The sequence below is a fragment of the Protopterus annectens genome, chromosome 8.part0, assembly GCF_019279795.1.
Source record: "Protopterus annectens isolate FY-2018-M chromosome 8.part0, PAN1.0, whole genome shotgun sequence".
In the NCBI taxonomy this organism is placed as follows: Eukaryota; Metazoa; Chordata; order Ceratodontiformes; family Protopteridae; genus Protopterus; species Protopterus annectens.
Window position 1 is genome coordinate 460,164,530 of NC_056741.1, and position 24,068 is coordinate 460,188,597.

Here is a 24,068-nt window from a genome sequence, read left to right on the forward strand (position 1 = left end):
ACACCACTGCTTATATAAAATTCTTCACTGCCAAATTCTATGCACATGTAAATAGCTGCATAGATGCATCTGTCCTGCTCAGAAATAAATATAATGCCAAATTTAAAAATAAACCTCAGCAGTGAAACCTAAAAATAAACAGGCACTATAGTAAAAGAAAAAACTCACTATATAGGTTCATAGGTAGCTACTAGGCAATCGGCCCAAGGGCCTACGTAAGCCTAGCCAACAAGGTTCCCTGGCTTACGCCATCCAAGAAATTTATTTGCAAAATAAATCTAACTTTCAAGATGCCAAAAACACTCTTGCTAAACTAAAAATGGAACTCCAGATTGTGATCAATTCAACTAAAGCCAGATATGAGGTAAAAATAGCATCCAAGCAAAGGATAACCACAAAGTCTTCTTTACTTATGTTAAAAATCTAAGAAATGATGCCCAACACTACACAGAGCTGATAGTAAATGATATCACATACTCTGACCCAGAGGACATGGCCATTCTACTAGCAGACACATTTAGCTCAAACATCTTGTTTCCAATATTCTCAAATCATATAATCACACCTATACCTCTACTCAAATCTCCAAAGAACAAGTTCTCAAGGTGCTAATTAAAGCCAAGAACACTACATCTATAACGTCAGATAGCATACCAGGTTATCTTCTGGTCAGGCTGAAACATGACTTATCTGATCCCCTCTGAAGCTATTCAGTATCAGCCTCAACAGGATTCATGCTGGATGAATGTAGGACAGTAACTGTTATTCTCCTGCACAAAGGTGGGGGTTCAATGAACACAGGTAACTATAGACCCATAAACCTGACCAATCTCATCTGGAAGACTATGGAAAGGATCACTATGAAATTAATAAATAAGGATATAGGCAACCTACAGTCTCTTGACTCAACCCAGTTTGGATTCATCAAGAGCAGGTCCTGCCTACTTAACTTGACTGATTTTTTGAAAAAGTGATCAAAGCAATGGATCAGGGCAAAACAGTACAAGCCACATATCTAGATATCGCAAAAGCTTTCAATACCATACCACACTCGGGTATCATAGATAAACTGTCTCAGCTAAATGTCAATCCCTTTGTTTATAGGTTCATAGGTGTTTACTAGACAAATGACCACAAGGGCCTTTTATAGCCTAACCATGCATCCCAAATCTCTGAAAAGTTCTAGTACCCTTGATAAGTGTAAGCAGGGGCTCTGGAGATGAAACATCCACAAGAAGGGACCTGGGAGATGAAACACCCATAGGCTGCCTCTTTCCATTAGAGACACAAGGCACCAAACCATGGATGAATGTTCTGCTGCCCATCTAGTTACTCAAGTTGCACCTCAGTTGGGCCAGGGAGGAACTCTGCCTCACATGGATGAGGAACCTGTTCCACCTGCCTCTCTGCAGGTCCCATCTACATCACAGGCATGTTTAAGTGTTTAGAATGGGTAATTCATTAAATAGCAAATTGGCTCACAAATAGAATTCAGGAAGTTAGGTTGGGTGACAGTAACAGTGCACACCAGGGTTCAGTACTTGGGTCATTCCACTTTGGCATTTACTTCTCAGAAGTGGAAACTAATGTTAAGGGTTGTGATTGACCAAATTTTCATATGACTGCAAACTTGGTGGCATCAAAAATTCCCTAGAGGGCATCAAGATCCTCCAAGATGGCCTGTCTCAAAGAAATAGCTGGTGTCAAGGCCATGAACTAAAACTAAATGCCAAGAAGTCCATAATCATATATTTAGCCAAGCATGACTCCCCTTGCAACTATCACATTGACAATGTACGTTTGAAAATTGATCCCATAGTCAGGGGTCTGGGAACCTGTGTTGACAATGAACTGTACTTTGATTACCACATATCCACTGTTGTCCTTTTTCAATGCATAGCTTATATCTAAAGGTATTGTGTCCAGATCCAGGGGATGTAATCACTCCACTGTACTCAACACTCATTAGGTTGATCATTGAGTATAATGCCCCTTTTGGTATGTACCTGCCCAAACACTTGGCACAACTAGAACAACCACAATGCTTTTTCAATAAAAACAATAAAGGGCCTAAATCATAAAAAATATGCAGACTATCTCAGATCCTTGTCAATCTTCTTCATATCATACAGGCTATTGAGAGGTGAGCATTGCTTCTCATATAGAGCTTAAAAAGATTCTGTTCTCTCAAACCAGTCCAATGGTATCATAAACACTTTCTCAATGGATATCAATCTCTTTTGCAAAATAAATAAAACATGTTGGAGGAATATGTTTGTATCACAAACAATGTCACTTCTATGAAACTGTTTTCCACTCCATGTAAAGCAAAGTACTTCTCTTACTCTATTCAAATGTAATTTGGACAAATGGATGTGTAACTGCAAATGCACTCCTGATTTAGTACCGCTGTCCCTCATGGATAGGGCAAACATGTAAATGTCCAAACATATCCTTGTTTAGCCAGTCTCTGGGTTATTAGTATGCAAAATATAAGGGCTAAAAACAACTATGCAAACATAAGGCTATGCTTCTTAATATCTTCACAGTTCAGTAGCAAAGTAAGTGCCAATGAACCCATGAACCTATGATCCTATGAGATATATGCATCCCAATCATACCTTTAATGAGATTGTCAGAAAACAGTTATTTAGCACAAGTAGGCTCAACACATCTGAAGCAGATTTAGTTAAAGAATTAGGTGTTATGGCTAATGTGTTCAGAGTCAGTGGACAGATGAAGGGATGATACAGGTCAATATGCAAAGAGGTTTGAATGAGAGAGGAACTTTAACTAATTCATTATTTTCTAAAATAAACATCAACACTGATATTACTAATACTAATACTAACACAATACGAGTAATAATCCTAATTCTAGTCATCAATATGATGATCACACTCTGAGTAATACTAGTCTTACTGATACAATTTTGCAATAAGTTGTGACCTACAAATGAAGATCACAACGACTGGCCTATTTTGTCAGTGTCTGATGAGTTCTGTAGACATGTTGCTGAAGCTCCTACTAGTTAGCTCACGTTAAAACAGCAGCTATAAGCAGTTTAACAAAGTTCTTAATTCTACTCCTTGTCACAACTGTTCATACTGTAAATTCATTAATATGAGCAATGAATTTATACATCATAATCTTTGGAAAATATACTTTTTACACGTTTTGCCACAGTTAACACTATTAATGTTGTATATATTTTCACCTGCAAACAACATTTGGCATTTTGAATAAAAAGAGGTTGAAAGAACTTGGTTGTTTTGCTTGGATAATTTTTCTTTCTGTGGTTTTACAAATATTTGGCATATTATATCAGAATATCAGAAATATTTCTGATTTTAGGGAAAGGTTCTATTTAATACATTGGCTAAACATATGACTCATGCATCTGACCAATAAGAGTTTATTTTTAGACTTGTTAAGAAATTAAATATGAATGAAAGATGTGATGATATTCTGCTAGAAACAGAGATTGCACAATGATTAGTAAATTGATTCAAAGGTTTACATTGAATATGAAAAAGATTCATAGGTTTGTAGGTTCAGTTGCCAAGCATATTACCTACTAGCCTTCATTAAGCATGACTGCAATAACCCCATGTTGATATTTCATCTTTATTCTTGCTTTATAAATCTCTAAATATGTTATCCTGTATATATGCCACTTAGCCTAGTTCATGGTTGAAAAGGGTCCTCATCAAGTTAACCAATTCAAATGATCAAGTTAAACTAGTTTACTTACCCAATTAACAAATATAAATAAATAAATAAATTATATGACGTTGTGTGTAAATTGCGCTCAATGAAAATGAGTCCAGCATTCTGAATGGCTAAATGAAAGTCCAGACAGTAGTAAATCCCCTTTATACTCACAGATGCACATTCAGTAGCCAAAAGCAAGCTTTAACAATGTGCACAAACATAAACATCATTCATATGCAATGAGATAAGTCTATTCCATCAAAATATTCCAACTTCAATTAAATAATACTTCACTTTAACAACCAAATAAACTAAATCAATGAATACTGTAGCTTCTACCTAGGCAAAGAAACAGATCCACATACATATGCTTATCCCTTAAGATAAAACCAGGCTGTTCAGGAAAGCATCTATTATAATTAATTCCTCTGGCAGATAATAATGTTATATTATGGAATAGCTATGTAAATAAAATAGAAATAATCAGTTACTGAACTGCAGACTCACGAATAATATCGCAGAATAAACTCATTCTGTGTACAAAAATATTATCATACATTAATCATTGTAACATAGTAAAATGAAACTACATTTATGAGTTACTCAACCTTAACAATCAGTTATGAAGTTGAGCTCATCCTGCGATGCAGCTCCTACACTCTGGCTACTTAATGATATGCATTACAAACTAGCTGAATGAATCGTAACTCTTGCAGTCAGAATAGCAGGTTTCATAAAATGCACTCTTCACAGTCTTGCAAGTTCTGTTTTAAAATGGTACCACTCACATTCATCTTAATGTTAGCAAAATTAACTCAGTTTACAGACTAAAACAACATTAATGTTACTAGAGAGACTGCAAACTATGATCCACAGCTTTGCACATGTACTTTACATGTATTGTTTGTTTTATTTTAGAAAGAAGCCATACATCATAAGAAGTATAAAGAAAAGAGTTTTAGTGGATGTGTCACTGGAAAATAAAAATGAAAACGCATACAATACCAGCTTCCTCCTTACATTTTCAAGAAATCTGCACTTCTTCAGTTTCTCTATTAAGGTAAGCCTTTTAAGTATAATTTAATTTATCAATATTTCATAGTTAATTTCTGTTTTTTTTTTGTATTTAACTGGAAATGTAACTCACAGCACTGCTGATCATACTGGGATTAAAGCCTACAGTTCAGGGGAGAGAGCTAGAGGTGGTAGTGGTTTTGTTTTGTGAAACTAAATATTTACAGCAGATAACCCTCTTTCTGTGAGACTTATAACTGTAACATATTATCTGTCTTGGTTAGACAAGAGAGAGCCAAATAATATTATTTTCACACAGAAAATAAATCTACATATGGACAATTCACCACAATTCCATGAATGTAGAGACTCAGGGAGGAAAGGTGGATAACTTGTTAACTATTCCAGAGTTCCAGAGTGTGGAGGTTCTTGAAGTAAAGGGGGGTGATTAATTGGCAGCAATTCCAAAGAGGATGACAGGGAGGAAGCATTGCTCAACATACATGCAAACACACACACACACACACACACACACACACACACACACACACACACACACACACACATGTATACACACACGTATATACACACACACACACACACACACACACACACACACACACACACACACACACACATATATATATATTTCTAAATCTTGAAAGCTCATAATATTGAAATTCAAAATACTGAAGCCAAAATCTTGAAAGTTCAAAATACTGAAAACTCAAAATACTGAATTTCATAATACTGAAACAAATTACAGGATAGTAAAACTTATTATATGCCACCAGAAGTACACAGAGAAACAAATAAAAGCCAAAGCATATTAGTTTACCCAAACTATTAGAAGGGGGAAAGGCCCCCTGCACCCCCCCTCCCCCTGATTCTTAAATATATCAACTCCAAGATCGCACTTTACTGTACTAAGATGAGTTATGGGGTCTACTTCATATGACCTAAATTTCATTTGATTGAAATTCATTTGACTGAGACCAAAACACTGAAATTTCAAAAGACTGAAAACTCATTTGACTGAAACTCATAACACTGACACATTAAAGTAAAAGGTATATGCCCTTTTCCTCACTGTAGTGTGATCCTGGAGTTAGTATATATAGTTGGGGGGGTAAGGGGGGTAAAGCCCCCACATACTTTATACATTTTAAAGCATACACATGGATATTTATAACTGCAATGAATAACTCTTTGCAGAAAACAATATTTACCTAAACTATGTGGGGGGCTTCACCCACCACACCCCCCAATGTGGGGGACTGTGCCCCCCGCACCCCCTAACTATATATACTAACTCCAGGATCGCACTACAGTGGGGAAAAGGGCATATACCTTTTACTTTAATGTGCCAGTGTTATGAGTTTCAGTCAAATGAGTTTTCAGTCTTTTGAACTTTCAGGGTTTTGGTCTCAGTCAAATGAATTTCAGTCAAATGAAATTTAGGTCATATGAAGTAGACCCGTTTGCCATTTTCATCTGTGGAGTGCAATCTTGGAGTTGATATATTTAAATAGCAGGGAGTGTGGGGAGTGCAGCAGGGGTATCTTTTTTTATTTGTAAGTGCTGGTGTACTCTGTTTTTTCAATATTATGAAATTCAGTATTTTGAGTTTTCAGTATTTTGAACTTTTAAGACTTTGGCTTCAGTATTTTGAATTTCAAGATTATGAGTTTTCAAGATTTAGAAGTGGACCTATATATATATATATATATATATATATATATATATATATATATATATACACACACACACACACACACACACACACACACACACACACACGTATGGTGCAGCGGTTATCATTGTCGTCTCACAGCAAGAGGCTGTCTCATTCGATTCTCAGCTGGAGTGCCTTCTGTGTGGAGTCTGCATGTCCTCCCCATGGTCAAGTGACATAAATTGAAGGTTGGATGTCGGGCTGGCTACTTGGCACCATAAAAATCCACTGCCAGTCATTAGCGGACCGGAGTTCCACTGTGGCAACCCCTAACCGGGAAAAGCCGAAAGACATTACTTTTACTATATATATATATATATATATATATATATATATATATATGTGTGTGTGTGTGTATACGTGTGTGTGCATCTATATATATATATATATATATATATATATATATGTGTGTGTGTGTGTGTGTGTGTGTGTGTGTGTGAGTATATATATATATATATATATATATATATATATATATTCAACTGACAAATTATTAAACATACCTATTACTTTCTATCAGGTTAGTACGTTAACCTAGAAGTTGCTTATTTTAAGTCTGATTTGAAAAGATGCAAATAGGACATATTTAAGTGGGTCACAATTCATAAAATATAATAATGTCCATCAAAGGTAGTACTAGAAAGGTACTCAAATATAGAAACCATGAAATTAATAATACACATTGTTTAAATTTACAAATTAGATACAGTACTTTGAAGCACAATAATAAATATAAAGGAATAATTAGAAATAAAAAAAAAATCACAGCATTAATTTAGCAATGATGGCAATGCTGATTCAATTGTAACTGAATGGAAAGAAAGCAGTAAGCTAACAAGGGGAGCACTTAGCCTTTGACTCTGAAACTATTACCTGTCAGTCATCAAGGACTCAATCAACTTCCTTCAAAAAACTACTATCATGTGAGTTGTCCTAACTGTTGTAAATGGTCCTTAATAGAAGGAAGGTTGATGAAAAAAGATTGTCCACAGATGGCTAGGCCAAAGGAGGGCATTTACAGGAGTCAAAGCCCAATGATCATGTGACCACAGTGGGTATTTATTGGATTTTACTGATAATTCATGTGCTCTGGATGGTGAGTAGTTGGAGAGAAAGTATATTTTATGTATGTCACAGTGCACATGATTTAAAAGCATTTATTTATCTTGTGTAGATTGGTAGGATTTATTTTTAAATGTATATTTATCAGGGCTTATTGTTATACATTTTGTTAAATGACTTTATTTTTCAGAAAGCCTGGTTGGCTAAATTAAGTTTATGCCACCCATTTCATTTTTGAGGGGAAAAGTGAGTGTTACGTAGGGGGAGTGCATTCTGGATGTATGTGTAAAGTTCCAAAATTCTTAGCTCTGCCCTTAATTTAAAAGTCTAGGAGACCAAGAATAGGATGACCCTTACTGTGGCTGGAAGCCAACAGACTTCTGTTAGGGCTACTTTTGCTTATAAAAGATTAAACAGTGAAGAATAACAGCAAATTGTATTGACAGTGGACAGTGGTCTAAGTAGATCAATGGCTAAATTAAGGCAAATAACAAGGAGAGACCATTCTCAAGTGTAAGTATTAGAAAGCCTTTACATAGAGTATTCTTGACCTCTGTTTTCAGGAGGTCAGACATTTTATAGATATAACTTTGTTGTTTGAGTACCTTATTAAAATGGTCTGTATATAAAATTTAAAAGAAAGGGTTGTGTCTACCCACACTGTAAGATATTTCTATTGCTGGATATCAGAAATTATTCAGATGTCAACTGTCAGTAAGACAGGGATACTGTTCAACTTTTGTGGTATGCCAAAGAAAATAATATCAGTTTTGTTTTTACTGGCAATGTGTTAATAGCCATCCATTTCTAGAGGTTATGAAATTATCATGGTATTCTTTTTAGACTGACTACAATGTTTTCCTTATTTAAGCTGAAAAATTTCATCTGTGTATATTGTGACTTGAATTCTTGATAGATTACATATAAGATCATTAATGAAAAGGGAGAAAATAGAGGTCTAACCCAGGATCTTATGGATTCCTAGTGTTAAAGAAATATACATTAGACTAATCGTGGCCATCAATTACTTGTACTTTCTGTTCTCTGAGGAAATTCTGGAACCACTTAATTGCATTTTACCAAATCCTATTAAGTTTATGTTTGTTAATAATAAGAATATGATTTTATAAAATATGTGCCAATTAGTAAGTCTTTTCAATATCAAGAACACGTCATTTGTGACTTCTAAAACTGCTATAATGGTATTAAAGCATTTTTAAACACATGTAGAGCCTGAGACTATTGTTCCCAATGTAACTAAGACCAGATTTTAGACAACTTTTAAAATATTTTGTTTAATATGCTTAGGTTAGCTATAGGTTAGCATCATATGTGGTGGTAGGAGAGCAGACCTTGTGTAGGGGAATGGTTATGGCATGTTTAAAGGCAGGTAGAAGGATTGCCTTCCATGTGGAGAGGTAATTGACTGGGCCTCTAATTTATTTGGAGGCTGTGGTACAGTGAGGAGGTTTGGAAAGGACTACCTCTGCCAGGTTTCTACAGAAGCTTGCATACTGCTCTGTTATATTTAGTTAGAGTGAAGGCAAACAGTGTGAATGTTGACATGTGGTTTAAAGAGGGGTTGGGAGGCAATGGAGGCCAATAGTAAGAGATGGAGTTTCGTCTGTAGAGATTTGTTCTTTTATTCTGTTGACTATGCAGGTGGGGTATGGTATCTTGGGTTGCCTTCCAGAAAGATTTTTGGTGGCTTAATAGAAAAGATATTTTTTGCTTACTGATTTGACAGAATTAACAACTATCTGCATTTTGTTTTAAATACCAGGAAGTTTTGATGGGTAGTCTTATTGTTGACACTTTCTCCATGACAACATTGCCTGAACCTTTTCTTTCATTTGGGTTCTGAGCAAAGATGATAGCCATGTGCATTTGTTGCAATGTAGCTTTCTCTCTTTATAGGGGAAATCTATTCGACAGGAGGAGAGCATGTTAAAGCAGATGTCAACAGTAGTAACAGGGTTATTTTCAGTAGGAAGGCACCAGTCTCTATTATGAAATACAAGCAGCAAAGTGGTTTCCATGCTTTTAGGGAAGGTTCCCTCTGACACATAAATGGGTTTGGTCCAAGTTTTTGCCATGATCACTCAGTGTGTTGGGTAAGACTGCTACACAGTGCAACAGTGGACAGAGATTGTAATTAAAGCATTAAACAAGGGCCTAGAGTCTGATCCTGAATTTATCCTGGCTGACTGCTTGACCAATTATGTTGAGATTATGGAATGAGATGATTCTAGAAAACCATGATCTGTTACTGCCAGACCAGTTTAAATTGTGATCAGCTAGTAAATTAAGTTGTTCCTTAAGTACTTCTTGAAAATATTCTGAAGATAATTCGACATCTCCAGTGATGTGTGCCATGAGTGAAAATTGTACCTATGAAGGGCAGGATATTCTGATAGTATTAGCTACACAGTTGACCAGCTAGGAGACCCATCATCATAACCAGCATCCCCAACCCCTTTTCCCATTTTATACATGGGGTCGTGGTATCGTGTTAACTCTTGCCATCTTTCACTTCAGTGCCACACTCCAGCCTTCTTCGATACTCATGCCTAACTATCACATATCTTCTGTCACAATCAATCCACCTCTTTGCTGAATGCCTTAGTTTCATCTTACCTTCTTCCTGTCTGTCCCAAATCTTCTTCACCAGATTGTTGTCTGCTTTTCTGCAGATGTGCCCAAACTACTGTAATCTGTTCTCTTTGATCTTTTCTGCAACTAGAACTACTTTGGTTTCTGCTCTTATGTCCACATGTCATCGTCTGTCCCACAGTATGCATCGTACCATCCTTCTCAGGCACTTCATTTCCATTACCTCTAGCTTCATCATCTGCTCTGCTTTACTGCCCAGGTTTCTGTACCATACAGTAGTACTGTTCACACCACTGTCTTGTACACCTTACCTTTCATCTTCTTTGGCATTCTTCTGTCATAGAACTACACTTGACACTCAATGCCAGTTGGCTGCAGACTCTCTGATTCTAGCTTTGACCTCTTCATTCAGACTTCCCTTCTCCTCAACCACCCATTCCAGATACTTGAAGCTTTTAACCCATTCCATTCTCTTCCCTTCTAAATCATTTCTCTTCTTCTTCTAATTTCCTCAGTTTGCAGCCATTACCACTGTCTTATGTGTACTTAGTTTCATCCCATATGCCTTCAGTTTTACATTCCATTCCCCTATCCTTTGCTGAAGTTCTTACTCAAAGTCTGCCTGTAAGGCCACATCATCTGCATACAGCAACTTCGTTGATCTGTCACCTAGGAGACTGACTGTCCGCTAATACTTTATTTATTTTTTTCTAGTCTTACTTCCGTAATTTGTCACTTTCTAATCAGTGTCAGAACTCCACAATCTGTGGAGGGCCCCCACTTGATCATGTGACATAAATAATATGATGTATCTATAAATAAAACTGATAGAGAACAATATGACAATAATATAAACAGGCATGAAAGTAACCACCTCCCCTTACCTTAAGAGTCAGCCCAATGGCAACAAACCCCTGCCTTCTTCATGGCAGACTCCTGTTAATCCTTCCAAACTACTTTCCATTAAAGTCAAGATAGGTTTATCTGCAGAATGTGGTGGATTCTGAACATGTGCATTTCTACAAAATCCAGACTTTAGTTTATTTACAGCAGGTACATTTTAAATGTTCATCCTTCAAGGTATTACTACTGCTATACTCTAGTTGTAAGGCTACATGCTAACAGTTTTTTTCTCTGTAACCCTAAGTACCTGCAGCAGCATTTTTTTCAAATGATGTTGAAATGATTCATAAATTAAATAATTTACATTTTTGTTTCTTTATCTGTGTTGTTTCAATGAGTATTTATGGATGCATTGTAATTGCATTACTTTTTGTGTATAGCTGTTTTACTAAAAATTATTAATTTTATTTTATGGTTCATTAAATAAAATTGGGTGTCTTCAGAGCTACCTGAATCACTAAAGAAAGGTTATCAGCAGCTATGTAAAATGCAGAAATGTTTACCAATACCAAATCATTGTTTTTTTTTTGTTTGTTTGTTTTTTTAGTTTGGAGCTTCTGCAAAGAAAATTCTATTCTGTAGAAGTTTTTAAATTCCAGTTAATAAAAGTAAACAAAAAAATAAGTAAACTTTGTTTGTACCTTTGCAGGAGGACTCTCAGGTGAAAATGGAATGTACTGCTTTACTGTCCAATTCCAGGTCTTGTAATGTGAGTTACCCAGTATTCAGGTCACTGGCAAAGGTAAGATTTTTAGGATACATAAAACATAGAAACTACATGTATGGAAATAAAATGCATTTTTATAGTTTTATATTTGTTTTTTTACTTGGTTGTTTGTCAGACAAATGAATTTGACATAGTTGGAACAGAGTCCTACAACCTTGGCATTTGATTCAAGATGTGACCATTTGCAGGGAACAGTGTAGATGGCAGATGATAAAAGACATTTATAGCCACAGGTAGAATGGTGATCAATGTTGATGCCTTTCTCTAATAACAGACAGTAGATGCCTTGCTCCGTGAAGTAGGTTGGTGAAAGGACACATCCTCATTCACTATTAATTTAAAGACAAGAAGCAAAGCACTCATCACACTTGTACACAGTACAGCCTTCATTCTTTCCTACTACTCTATTTGCATTAAATACAGAGCAATGGAGCCTTTGTTTTAGATAATTTATATAATGAATTGAAATACCGTGGTGGTGGTGCTGCGGTAGCGTTGTCGCCTCACATTAAGACGCTGTCCGGTTTGATTCTTAGCTAGAGCGTCTTCTGCGTGGAGACATGTGTGAATGGGTGTACCTTTGTTGAAGTTTGTGCATCACGGCTGGTAACTCGGCACGTAAAAATCAACTACTAATTATTAGCGGACTGGAGTTCCGCTGTGGCGACCCCCTAACCGGAAAAAGCAGAAAGACACAAACAAACAAAATATAATGAATTTAAATAAAACAGAATCAGACATACAGTATCACACGTTTTATTAAATTCACTAACACCTACCACCTATGTAGTGTCACACCTCTGGCAACCTGCATACATCTTCACATTCCTAAGCATTTTTTTTATTCAAGATTAAAAACAAAAGCCAAAAATATAAATATCTTGTGACAATTAAATGCTATTTAAAAAGCACAAACACAAATGTTGTTTGGTAAAAATATTGTTTACTAGGATAAATGTCAAGACATTCAAAGTATTTACATCAGTACTGTACATTATGCAAAAAAATGTACATTTTCACACACAACTGTTTGTATCTTGGAAGGCACATGACCTATATACATAATATCACCTGTACTTTGCTTGGTCATACATAAACTTTCATATGCTGCCAAGAAATCCCTTTTTGGGACTTGTTTTCTGAAATGTTTACAAATGTATGACATATAATGCTTATATCCATAAGTAACAATATAAACATTCCATATCTCTCAAGTCAAGATATGTTTTCATCAGAATCTTTACGGTTTCAGCTGATTCATGTAATAGATTGTAAATCACTTAGATTTGCAATATTAATACAAATATGGAAATACTATTTATTTTCATAATGCTAAGGAAACAACTAGCTATAACTCCAATGTAGTACATCATACACTGGCAGTGGTATGTCATTGTTCTGCCTCCGGTATGACATTCCATGTCATACCTCTCAGTATTAAGTAGCTCACTCAGTTAAGAAAATATTTATAATAAGTGGCAAGCAATGTTTAATATCACCACCACAGTGTATCCTGAACAATTTTAGTGTCATTTTTTCCACACAAGCTACCTTTTCACATTTTCCTTATTATTAGTAAGTAAATTGATTCACAAAATAAGCTCCAAATACTATCATAGCCCATTAGGAGCTATAGGAGAGGAAATTTTAATAACTCTGAACATGAAAACAAAAGAACATATTCCAAAATTCTGCACACACATCCTGGTACCACCAAGCTGAATGAAAGATGAGAGCAAGGGCTTAACCAAACAGTAGAGACCCAAGGGCTCCTTAAGGTATTGAGGACCATATTGTTATTGATTAAGCAACTACAAGATTGTCATGACTATACAAGACTGTATTGATAGCCAGTACAAGCTCTGTGCAGAAGGGGGTAATGCAAAGTTACCCAGGAGTTCCTGTAAGTAACAGAACTACAGAATTCTGAACTAGCTATATGTGATCAGGCTCACTGGTCAGAAAGCCCATTTCAACTGATTTACAGTAAGGAAAGACGTGAAGGCACCAGATAATGTACCACAACTGAGATGTATTCTGAAGAAAGAAAGTATTTGATGTGAGAGATGTTTCATTGATGGAAACAAGATTTTTGCCAAGAGATGGTACCTGCTCTCTAAGTGTCAATCTATCATCAATAATTGCACAAACATTTTAATCTTTTTTTCACAAATGTCAAATTATCATTGTTACAAAAACTGTTGAAATTTAGGGCTGGACAGGTTGAATCCCTCAAGATGGCATGCATAACCATGACATTACTTTTAGATGCATTAAGCTGCAGATGATTGGCCGCCATCCAGTTCTGGATGCATTCCAAGTCTTCACCTAATGAATCTGCAGTAGACAATTTTTCCTGAGGAAAAAAGATGTAAAGCTATCTGTTATCAGCATAACTTGTTACTGAAGACCTCTGCTTCAAATAAGTTCACCGAGTGGAAGCATATATTTGGAGAAAACCAAAGAGCTCAGATTGCTCCCTGTGGCACTCCAAATGTGATATGTTAAAAAGATGAAGAATTCTTCATACATCCGTATCATTTCAGGACAGTATCCCTATCTCCAACTATGTCAAATACCAAAAAGAGATCAAGTAGGCCAAAAATAGAAGAGCACCTCTGATGTCCCACCATTAGAGTATTCAAGACCTACATTAAAATCATCTCAATAGTATGTGTAGTGTGGACATCAGACTGGAATAGATCATGAACATGGTATTCTTTGAAAATGGAATCATGTTGCAAATACAGAACCTTCAGAATAACCTTACCTAAATAATTGAATGTCTGAGATGACTAGGTAACTGTCCAAATCATCAAATTCAAGTAATGCTTTTCCAGAAAAAAAGACTCCTGGCACTTTCTGCACACTATTTCTCCCACTGTGTTTTATCCCAATAGGCTGATGGTCTCCACTGATATCAATAACTTAATTTTGGTAATACCAAATGACACTGGAATGGAGTGGTTCTAAGAGGTTTGACATGTGATACAAAGTTCAGTAAAAATTACATTAGAATTATTTGTGAATATACGTTTTTGTGTTAAATAATGTTGCATATTTTGAGAATTAATATTTCATATAAATTAAGAGGGTAGCAATTAGGGCTGTCATAGTGTTAATTTTTGCCAATGTTATACTTTGGTGGTGGGATAGCAGATTTGTATTTGGGTATAAGTTTTGGAATTATTTTTTTTTTTTATTCCTGGACGACACTTTTATTTTATGGACTGGGATCTGATATATGGAATGAACTTCTGCATTTTATCAATCAGACTACAGAATTCTCGACTTTTGCTAGTGAGATGGTTAAGGACAAGATGAACTTTTTGGATGTGTGATACAAGAATTATGGTATGTGTTCCTTCAAATCCACTTTTTATCGCAAGGCAACTTATTCATACAGTTTGCTTCATTTTAACAGCTTTCACCCCTTGTGGCAGAAGAAAAATATTGTGAAAGGGCAACTGGTAAGATTGTCTAGGTTGGTCTTTGAAGAGCACAGATTTCTTGAAGAGTGTGAATTTGTAAAAACAATGTTTTTAGACAGGCGGAACACACAGGTTCTGATAGTTTCTATGAAGAGGTGAAGCTTACAAAATATCCTTGCTTGATTAGAAATCCATCTAACTTATTCAGTCACAGAAAAGATGAAAAGATTTTTCTAGAACCACGGTGTTGGAATACAATAGTAGAAATATTAATGCTAAGGAGATTTTTACAGGGAATTGGTCCATCATCTTTTTTACCTATGGGTTAAATGGTAAACTGTGATGTGCACAGGTTTACTTATAAAAAAGGAAAAACTTAAAAGTTTTGTTTCAGCTTAACAAAAACATTAAGGAGATTGTTAATACAGGTATGTATAGATGTGCATCCTGCAACCAGTGTACGTTAATTTTGAATGTGAGAACATTACTGTGACAGGTTATCCATATAGTATTGTCCCAAAATGGCCGCTTTGATTGTAGCATAAAGAAGGTGGTATATTTGGCGCAGCAATGCTCTTCTCCTTCTTTTTACATGGATAAGACTGAGAAAATGTTGAGGAAAAGAATTTATCCGTATTTATATCTAAGGACGGTGTGCAATATAAAAAGTTTTTATTATTTTTTTGGAAAGAGTAGTACCAGATTTAAGAGGGGGAATTGGCATACCAGGTTTGAAACCAGGGAACTTCATTGACAAATTGAACTGAATGCCTCTAGCCACCCAGGTGTAAATTATTAGAGTTCAATAAATAGCATGTTAACCCTTAAATGGGCTAGATTATATTTTTTACTACTTTTTCATATCAAATATGTATGTGTGGTCATTTTTGATGTGTAAATAAATTAACATGTTTTAACTGAATTATTAAAATGTTATTATATTGTATTTATGTGTTGCATGGTTGAAATGTTTTTGCATTCATGTAATTAACTCTGCGGCCACATGGTGGCAGTTGACACATTTATAAAACAGGAAATGATGAGTGAATGTTTAATCTGTTTCTGTTTCACATTTGGAACAGATGTGCTCATTAAATTGGTGTACTTGTGGCTCTACATCCCTTGCCTAGTAACTTTTTATGCTTTGTACCTATCTGTTCACCTGTTTAGACAAATATTTGGCCTTGTCAGAAATGGAATAGTCAAAGCCCCCCTCAAAGCAGAAGGAAAGATCCCAGTAATTCGACAGAAACTATTTGGTAAATCACTGGTTCAAGCCCATCTAAACAGGCTGAAAGCACTCCTTCAGGGCATCAATCCAGGCTATAATTAACAGCGTGCATACCTGATATAAAAAAAGACAGATCATTATGTTTGAATTATTGCTGCTGAGCAGTAGTTTTGTGACTTTTGGCAGATATGTTGCTACTGTTGCTTTTATAGTAATATAGCTTTCATTTGCTGTTGGTTGTATTTCTCTGGCTATCTTCCCAGCTGACCCATGGGTAATTTATTCTGCAACCTACTTGAAGTTCCTGCAATTTTTTTCTGCTGGCATTACTAGCTGACGTACTTGAAGGTCACTCAGTATTTTGTGCAAACATTGTTACCTGAGTTACTGGTTGTGCAGTGAACTAAAGTCTCAATTTTTTTGACTATATACTTGATGTTTCAATAGTTGTTGTGCTTGGCTTTTGTGTTATCAGTGCCCAACAGGTTCTAATTGTTACAGCTAGCTGTAGCTCCAAATTGCCTAGCAATACTAAATTAGTGGTCAGCCACAGGTTGTAGCAACAACTGTACCTATTAAACTGGTATTATGTTGCCCTTCACCTGTATCTGCATCATGAGTTCTCAGTCTGTTATAGCCCCTTTGGTGGCCAACCTGCTTGCACTTGACACATTGAGGCAGTGTAGCAGCTACCTCATGCTTACTGATAACCCTTTACTCCTAACAAACAGTGACAGCATTTGTTAACGGTATAAATACTTACTCAAATTGGAGTTTAGCCTCTCACCTTATAACAGTATTGGTAAGCATCCTACCTATACTAAACAGAACTGCAACAGTAATCTCTCATATGGTGAGGATGTAAAACAAAATTGTTACCCAGGCCTCCTAGACTCATCGCTACATCCATACCTCCATCTTCACCCATCTGTACAAGGTTCCATCTGTACAAGCCAAAATCCATATGGTACACAAAGCCTGCATCTCCTCCAAGGTAAAATGTTAGACATCAGCAACAATATTGTTAAACATACATATTTACTGGTGCCAGGCTAGACACTGAGTGGGTATTCTGTTATTACCAAGAATGGTAGCATTCTATAAAAAAATAAAGTAATTAGCTATGTAACTAGTCATTCTGGGGATTCAAAGTCAGCGAGGGATGAGATATCAGACAGGTCAAATTGCTCTTACACAGATGGACTGCACCCCTCCCTCCTTACACTTTCCCAGTTTCTATATATTGGCGAAAATGTCTGCAACTCCAACCGTGTGTTTTTTTAGGTAAAAAATCAATTTTCTGGACAAACCAACTTAGCAAATTCCAGTTTGGATTACATCAAGATGTAATGCTTAATGCTAGAAGTCTAAATAAGAAAATGTCTAATTTGACATCTTCCACATCCATATCTGTACTGTTACTGAAACCTGGGTCCAGTGTACTGATAATATTCTGTCTATACCTTGGTTCAGCATCTCCATATTTATCTATGACACCCCATCTCACTTAAAAGTCCACATAATATCAACTTTAAGATTTTTGAGGTCATGGTCACCTTTAATAAAAAAAAAAAAACAGCTACCATTTCCTCTTAAATTATACGTCCCCATCAGTGCCACCTTTTTCTTATTATTTATACCCAAATCACTTCAAAAATGTCTAACAAACTCATTATGCTGCTTCTAGGTGATTTCAAATACCAGTTTATCAACTGGGACATCTATATAACTAATAAATATGCACAATGGTTCACAGAGATTGTAAATGCCAGCTCCCTAGTAGACCAGATCATATTCCTTCCTCCTAAGTGTACAGCCCTTCATGAACCCATCCCTACCATTATTCCCCATGCCTGCTCCAGCAGACCATCATCTTCTCTGTCAGAACCCACGTCACTTCCTCAATGAACCTTACTAAATTTAGGGACTACTCTCAGCCTCCTATTGTTCACAGACAGCCAAGGTAAATTTAAATGAGCCCCCATCCCCTACGAAACTTCTTGTCCCAGCCACTGCACTCAGCTCCAAATTCTACTCCCACCTAAACAGCAGCAGCATTGAGTCATCTGTAGTCCTGTCCACAAATACAATGAAAAATTGATGAAAAATCCTTTGTAGCAGATGTACTGCATAAATAAATTATACAAAAATGACAAACTACTGGCCTTGGGTAAGATATTCTTCTCGCCTCACCATAAAAGAGATTTAAAATTGTTTACCAAAAATCTTAAGTGCTCTACTTAAAAATGTTGGGCTACCTATAAATTAAATTTATCACTTCCCCCAAAGACCACAGCAAAGCTTTCTTCAACTATAACAAGAACCTCAGACGTAACATTCAAGTCTGCTCTGAACTAATATCCAGCAGCTCCACTTACTTTGATTCTGAGATCATTACCAACATTATTACTGACAAAGTCCAGTTTCCACCCTCCAAATCTGCCTTCAGCCCCCCCCCCATTACCCATCTAACTCCTACTCCTTCTATTATTTCTCAATTAAGTCCTGTCTTGGTTATCGAAGATGAAAATCACCTCTTCCCTGGGTCCATAAATGTTCATGGCTGCCTCTTGTTAGTGACAGGTATAGCTTTACTCAACATTCTCCTTAACCTACTTAACCTCAGTCTCTCCAGGGTTAAACACCTGATGCTTGGTGAACTGATATAGTGCTTCCATGACACAAGTGTGGCCTCACCACAGATCGAGTTAAATATGGACATACAAGTCTCACTAGTATCATCTATGAGGTTAGGGAACCTGCTATAGCAGATCTCAAAAATGGTGATGTAGGGAACCTTTAGTCTCTTCCTCCAAACCAAATTAGACCTGCCTACTCAAATTAATCAACTTATTTAGTAGAAAAGGCCACAAGTACAAAAGCCATAGATATGGGGCACAGCATCCACACTGCTTCTATGGTGTTTGACACAATTCCTCATACAGGTATTATCAATAATCGTACAACATTTAACATTAATCATTATGTCATTCACTGGTCATTGAAATGGCTCCCTGACAGGACTCACACAGTAAAGGTCAGGGTACATCTTCTGCTACAAAGTATGTTTCCAGTGGAGATCCCCAAAGTTCTGTCCCAGACTCCCTGTTTCATACCTATAAACTCACCCAAACTAACAAGAAAAGTCTGTAATAATGGGGGAAAACTAAACACCAGAGACTGTTAAATAGAGCTGTAAATCACAAAAATGTTTATAGAACACCAATTTTCAGCATAAAGCGTATTCTATTCAATAAGAAGTATGAAACTGTAATGTCTGGTGTTTTTGACTGACTGTGATAATCTGTGTGGAGGGACAGGGAAGTCATGGATATTCTGTAACATCAGGTTTAGTTGACAGGTATGAGGATGTTCCCTTGAGAGTGTACTATCAATCATTTTATCATGTCACACTATTCAGGATTCCACTATAAATTACCACCACAAGAAAAATGAATATACCATTCCAGGATCTGTACTTTCATTGATTACCACTGAAGGAAACAGTTGCAGAATCAAACTTCCAATAGACCCCATATCTCATTAAAGGCAATAATATAATCCATAGGAGCAAACTTGGTCCAACCAATGTTTACATCTAGCTTTGAAAATTAATAGCAAAGCAATAATATACATCTAATAGAACCATGATGAGATATAAAATTGTAAGATGTTGAAAACATAACAAACATGATCTGGCAATAAAATCACAGCAGAATGATGAATTATTAATTCATAAATAATCCTGTGGACTTAAGTATGCCATGCCTTGAAATATGGGATGCACACACACACACACACACATACACACACACACACACACACACACACACACAAACAACTACAACAAAGCCAACAAACTAATTAATGCAGAATAATATAACAATGAACAACCTAGTTGGAAATGGCCATTAAATAACAAAATCCAACAACTAATATTATCATTTGGATAATCAAAAACAGTACAGCACTGAAAGCATGTATACAATCAGTAAAAAAGAGAGTCCCAATTGACATCCATAATAAAATCCTGGCAGCTGAAGGACAATTCATGTCAATTTAGTTAATATATTAATTCATATTCAGATGCAGCAGATAATGACTCCAGTAAATATCACAAAATAAAGTGACATGCAATATAAACCATATTGCAACATGTAATAATGACCTTTAAATAATAAAAAAAACTGCCGAGTAGAATTAAAGTAACATTGTCACATGTAACTGTATAAATGATCATTACTGCCTACCAGTCAAAAATGTCTACAATTCCTAAACAACTCCTACCCACTTCAGAGCATTAATTACAACCTACTGATCTGACTTCCCAGCACTCTGGCTGAGAAATCTTTTCCCAGAGTAGTTGCTCTCTATTAGAATAACATACCTCCAGATATACATAATTCAGCTACACCAGATAATGTTTGCGAATCCTTCAGAAATACAGTAGTGATAATAACCTTCATTGCTTTGGCAGTAAAGGATAATGACCATCATATGTTTCCTCACATCACTCTGACCAATGCTGTCCACTGCCAGCCCAACCTCATTTGTTACAAATCTCTGTATATAATGTAAATTCCCTCTTACACAGTCTTTTGTGCTATTTCTATAACTTGTGTAAATATGCCAGTATTGTCTCCTGCACCAACTGCTTCTACTCACCTAATTCATTTTCCCACTCATTTTAAATACATTACAAAATGTTGTATTGACTCCCCACTGCTAAACCTATCAATAGTGCTAAACTTTCACCCGTCACAATTTTTCTAAAATTGCTTTCCATCTGTATTGTACACGTATTGACACATTTTGTACATACCTTTTGACTGTACTTTCCTTTCCAAAAATCTGTAATCCTTGCTTTTTCTAATCTTACTGTATTTTATGTTGCAATTTAGCCCAAGTCGCTCATGGAAAGGGTCATTGGACCAGTGTGTATACCCAAATAAATGTAGGGAAGGGTCTCACAGTTGCCAAGCAACCCTTTACAAATAGATTACCAGCTGCACTGCCAACAGGCAGCTAACCACCCAGTAGTTAATGATGTGGTCAAAGCTCCCTCTACTACAGGAGTGGTTGCCTCAGGTACTTGCTTTAAGAATGTTTCCATTTCAGACATTTCTTCTATGACTATTTGGTCATCAGTGTATGCCTTCTCAAAATATGAATCTCTTCACCATGACTCTGGGGTTCGGGCATCTATTAGAGATTCAATGCTCCACAGATATGTCACCTGTACACTGATCTAACACCTTTTTTTCTAGTGGTTACTGCTTAGAATTGATTCCAAACTAAGGTTTCAAAATAGATATAGCATATGTTCTTAGTTGATCAGTTAGGGCTGGCATAATGGCTAAAGTGTTTACCTGACAGACACAAGGCACAGGGTTTGATTCTCACCTTTGAAGATAAATTGGCTAGGCTTAAATTGGTCTGCAAAGACAGCTAGCCTGGTAGTTGTCTGTGACAGGAATCTGTCCTTAAATGGTTTCTTATCTGTCAACCTCAGTTGTTGAATTTATTTGACAAACCATGCAAAATTCTACCCAGACTTCTAATTACTTGCATAAACTGAGAATAGGATATACAAGTCCTTGTAAAAAGTAAAATAATAAAACTAACTGAAAATAACTAGCACCTCAGTTCAATTTTAATCAGTCTAATAAGGTATACTTTTAGCTCTTATAAGGACTTTTATTTTGTTAAAAATGCAACTGTCAGTTTTTCATTATTTTTTTATATGCAGGAAGATGCTCGCTAGTGGCAAAATGACAGTTTGACAGACTCAGGGGTATTCATGCATATGTAGTAGGTACAGTGCATCACAATGAGTCTTAGCATAGAAATACAGATCTCCATAGAACCAGGACTTCTGAAACTGTACTTAGCAGTAACTGATGAGAAAGATAATCCAAACCAAGGAGCATACACAAGTTGCATACACATTGCCTATATGTGTGGGAAAGTCTAACAAGTGGCAAGAAACAATATTTCTAACATTTTTTGTGTGGGGCTGATCTTATCTGTTTGTGTGTATGGTGCTATAGCTAAAATGAATTAATCCATTCACATACTGGTACACAGTTGGTCTCCATAAATGAAAGTAGGAGCCTGACCACTGCTGATTGCCAAAGACATACATTTGTAAGTTATTTTCTCCATGACCATCCTTCCTGTGCTCCTTCTTGACATACTGTTAAATTACCCTTAGTAATTTAATTAAAGCACCACACACTAACAGTGGTGGGTAGGACAATTATTGTCCCCAGTAATCTGTAAATAGATGTACCTGCACTTCTATGTAATAGAGTCAGTAATGTGTTCAGTATGTTGTGTCAATTGGAATGTAGAGCTTCTGTGTCCAAAGTTAGTTAATTATGCAAAGTGCATAAATCATGTATAAAACACCAAAAATATACACTTTCCCCTGTATTTATGTTGCTGCTTGTCACTAACTCAGACTATTTATCCCTCTCTCGCTGTTATACACCCAGTTATACAAAATAATATCTGCACACTGACATGTGAAGCACTAATTATAATAAAAGAGCCAGTTTGAATAGCAGTGCAATATTAATATCAAAGTCTGGAGAAGGTATCACAAATAAATATACATAAATACAAACCAAAACTAAAACTGGACAAGAAAGATCAATTACTGAACAGGATTTTTCATTCTGAAAGACTTACCCATAGACTCGTAACTAAACAAAATGCTGCATTACTTGAGCATTATAATTCATAAACTGCACAGTCTGTTATAAAACATTATCCTTCACATACCTGTACTCCTGTTTGGTTAGCTCAGCTCAATAAGCTAATTAATTTTAATACAGGGAGAGACATGCAACAGGCATAACAGACTGTTTACGAATATAGGGATTGTCATATTTACTGGATTGTATAAAATAATGCAGAATGATGTCACTTTACTTTTTTTTTCAATCAGTGTGTGTAGGGGCATGTACAAATCAGCACCCAGATGGACTAAAAAAGGGCATTGGCCAGGTTTGAAGAGTGCAAATATTTAACCAGTATCTTTGTGGTAAGAGACATACCTCTCAGATGTACCTCATTACAGGAAACGTTCCTCATTTGAATCTTAAAAATTCCATGTTCTGCAATGTTCCACATGGAAAGGGTCTGTCACACACTCATTGTGAAGAACTTTTTAAGAAACACCCATGGTAAATAATACTAAATCATGGTAACTCATTAATACAACTTTTTGTAAGTAGAAATAACAGTTTTTGGCCTTACTTGCAGCTTCCTTATTAAAGTAGTTAGTAAATCCTCCACATTTTGTCCATTCATTCCATACTATGAGAGGTAGTGTTCTACATTTTGTCCATTCATTCCATATTATGAAAGGTAGTATTCCACATTTTGTCCATTCATTCCATATTGTAAGAGGTGGTGTTCCACATTTTGTCCAGTCATTCCATACTGTGAGAGGTAGTGTTCCACATTTTGTCCATTCATTCCATATTATGAGAGGTAGTGTTCCACATTTTGTCCATTCATTCCTTACGATTAGAGGTAGTGTTCCACATTTTGTCCATTCATTCCATATTATGAGAGGTAGTGTTCCACATTTTGACCATTCATTCTTACTCTGAGAGGTAGTGTTCCACA

General features: G+C 36.1%; 1 protein-coding gene across 1 annotated transcript in view; it reads left to right on the plus strand.

The window, feature by feature from the left end:
* ITGA10 (integrin subunit alpha 10) overlaps positions 1 to 24,068 on the plus strand; it is an 837,220-nt gene that overhangs the window by 636,214 nt on the left and 176,938 nt on the right. Inside the window, exons 20-21 of the mRNA XM_044079978.1 lie at positions 4,633 to 4,774; positions 11,691 to 11,783. Of these exons, the coding sequence (XP_043935913.1) occupies positions 4,633 to 4,774; positions 11,691 to 11,783 (235 nt within the window). The remainder of the gene's footprint in view (positions 1 to 4,632; positions 4,775 to 11,690; positions 11,784 to 24,068) is intronic.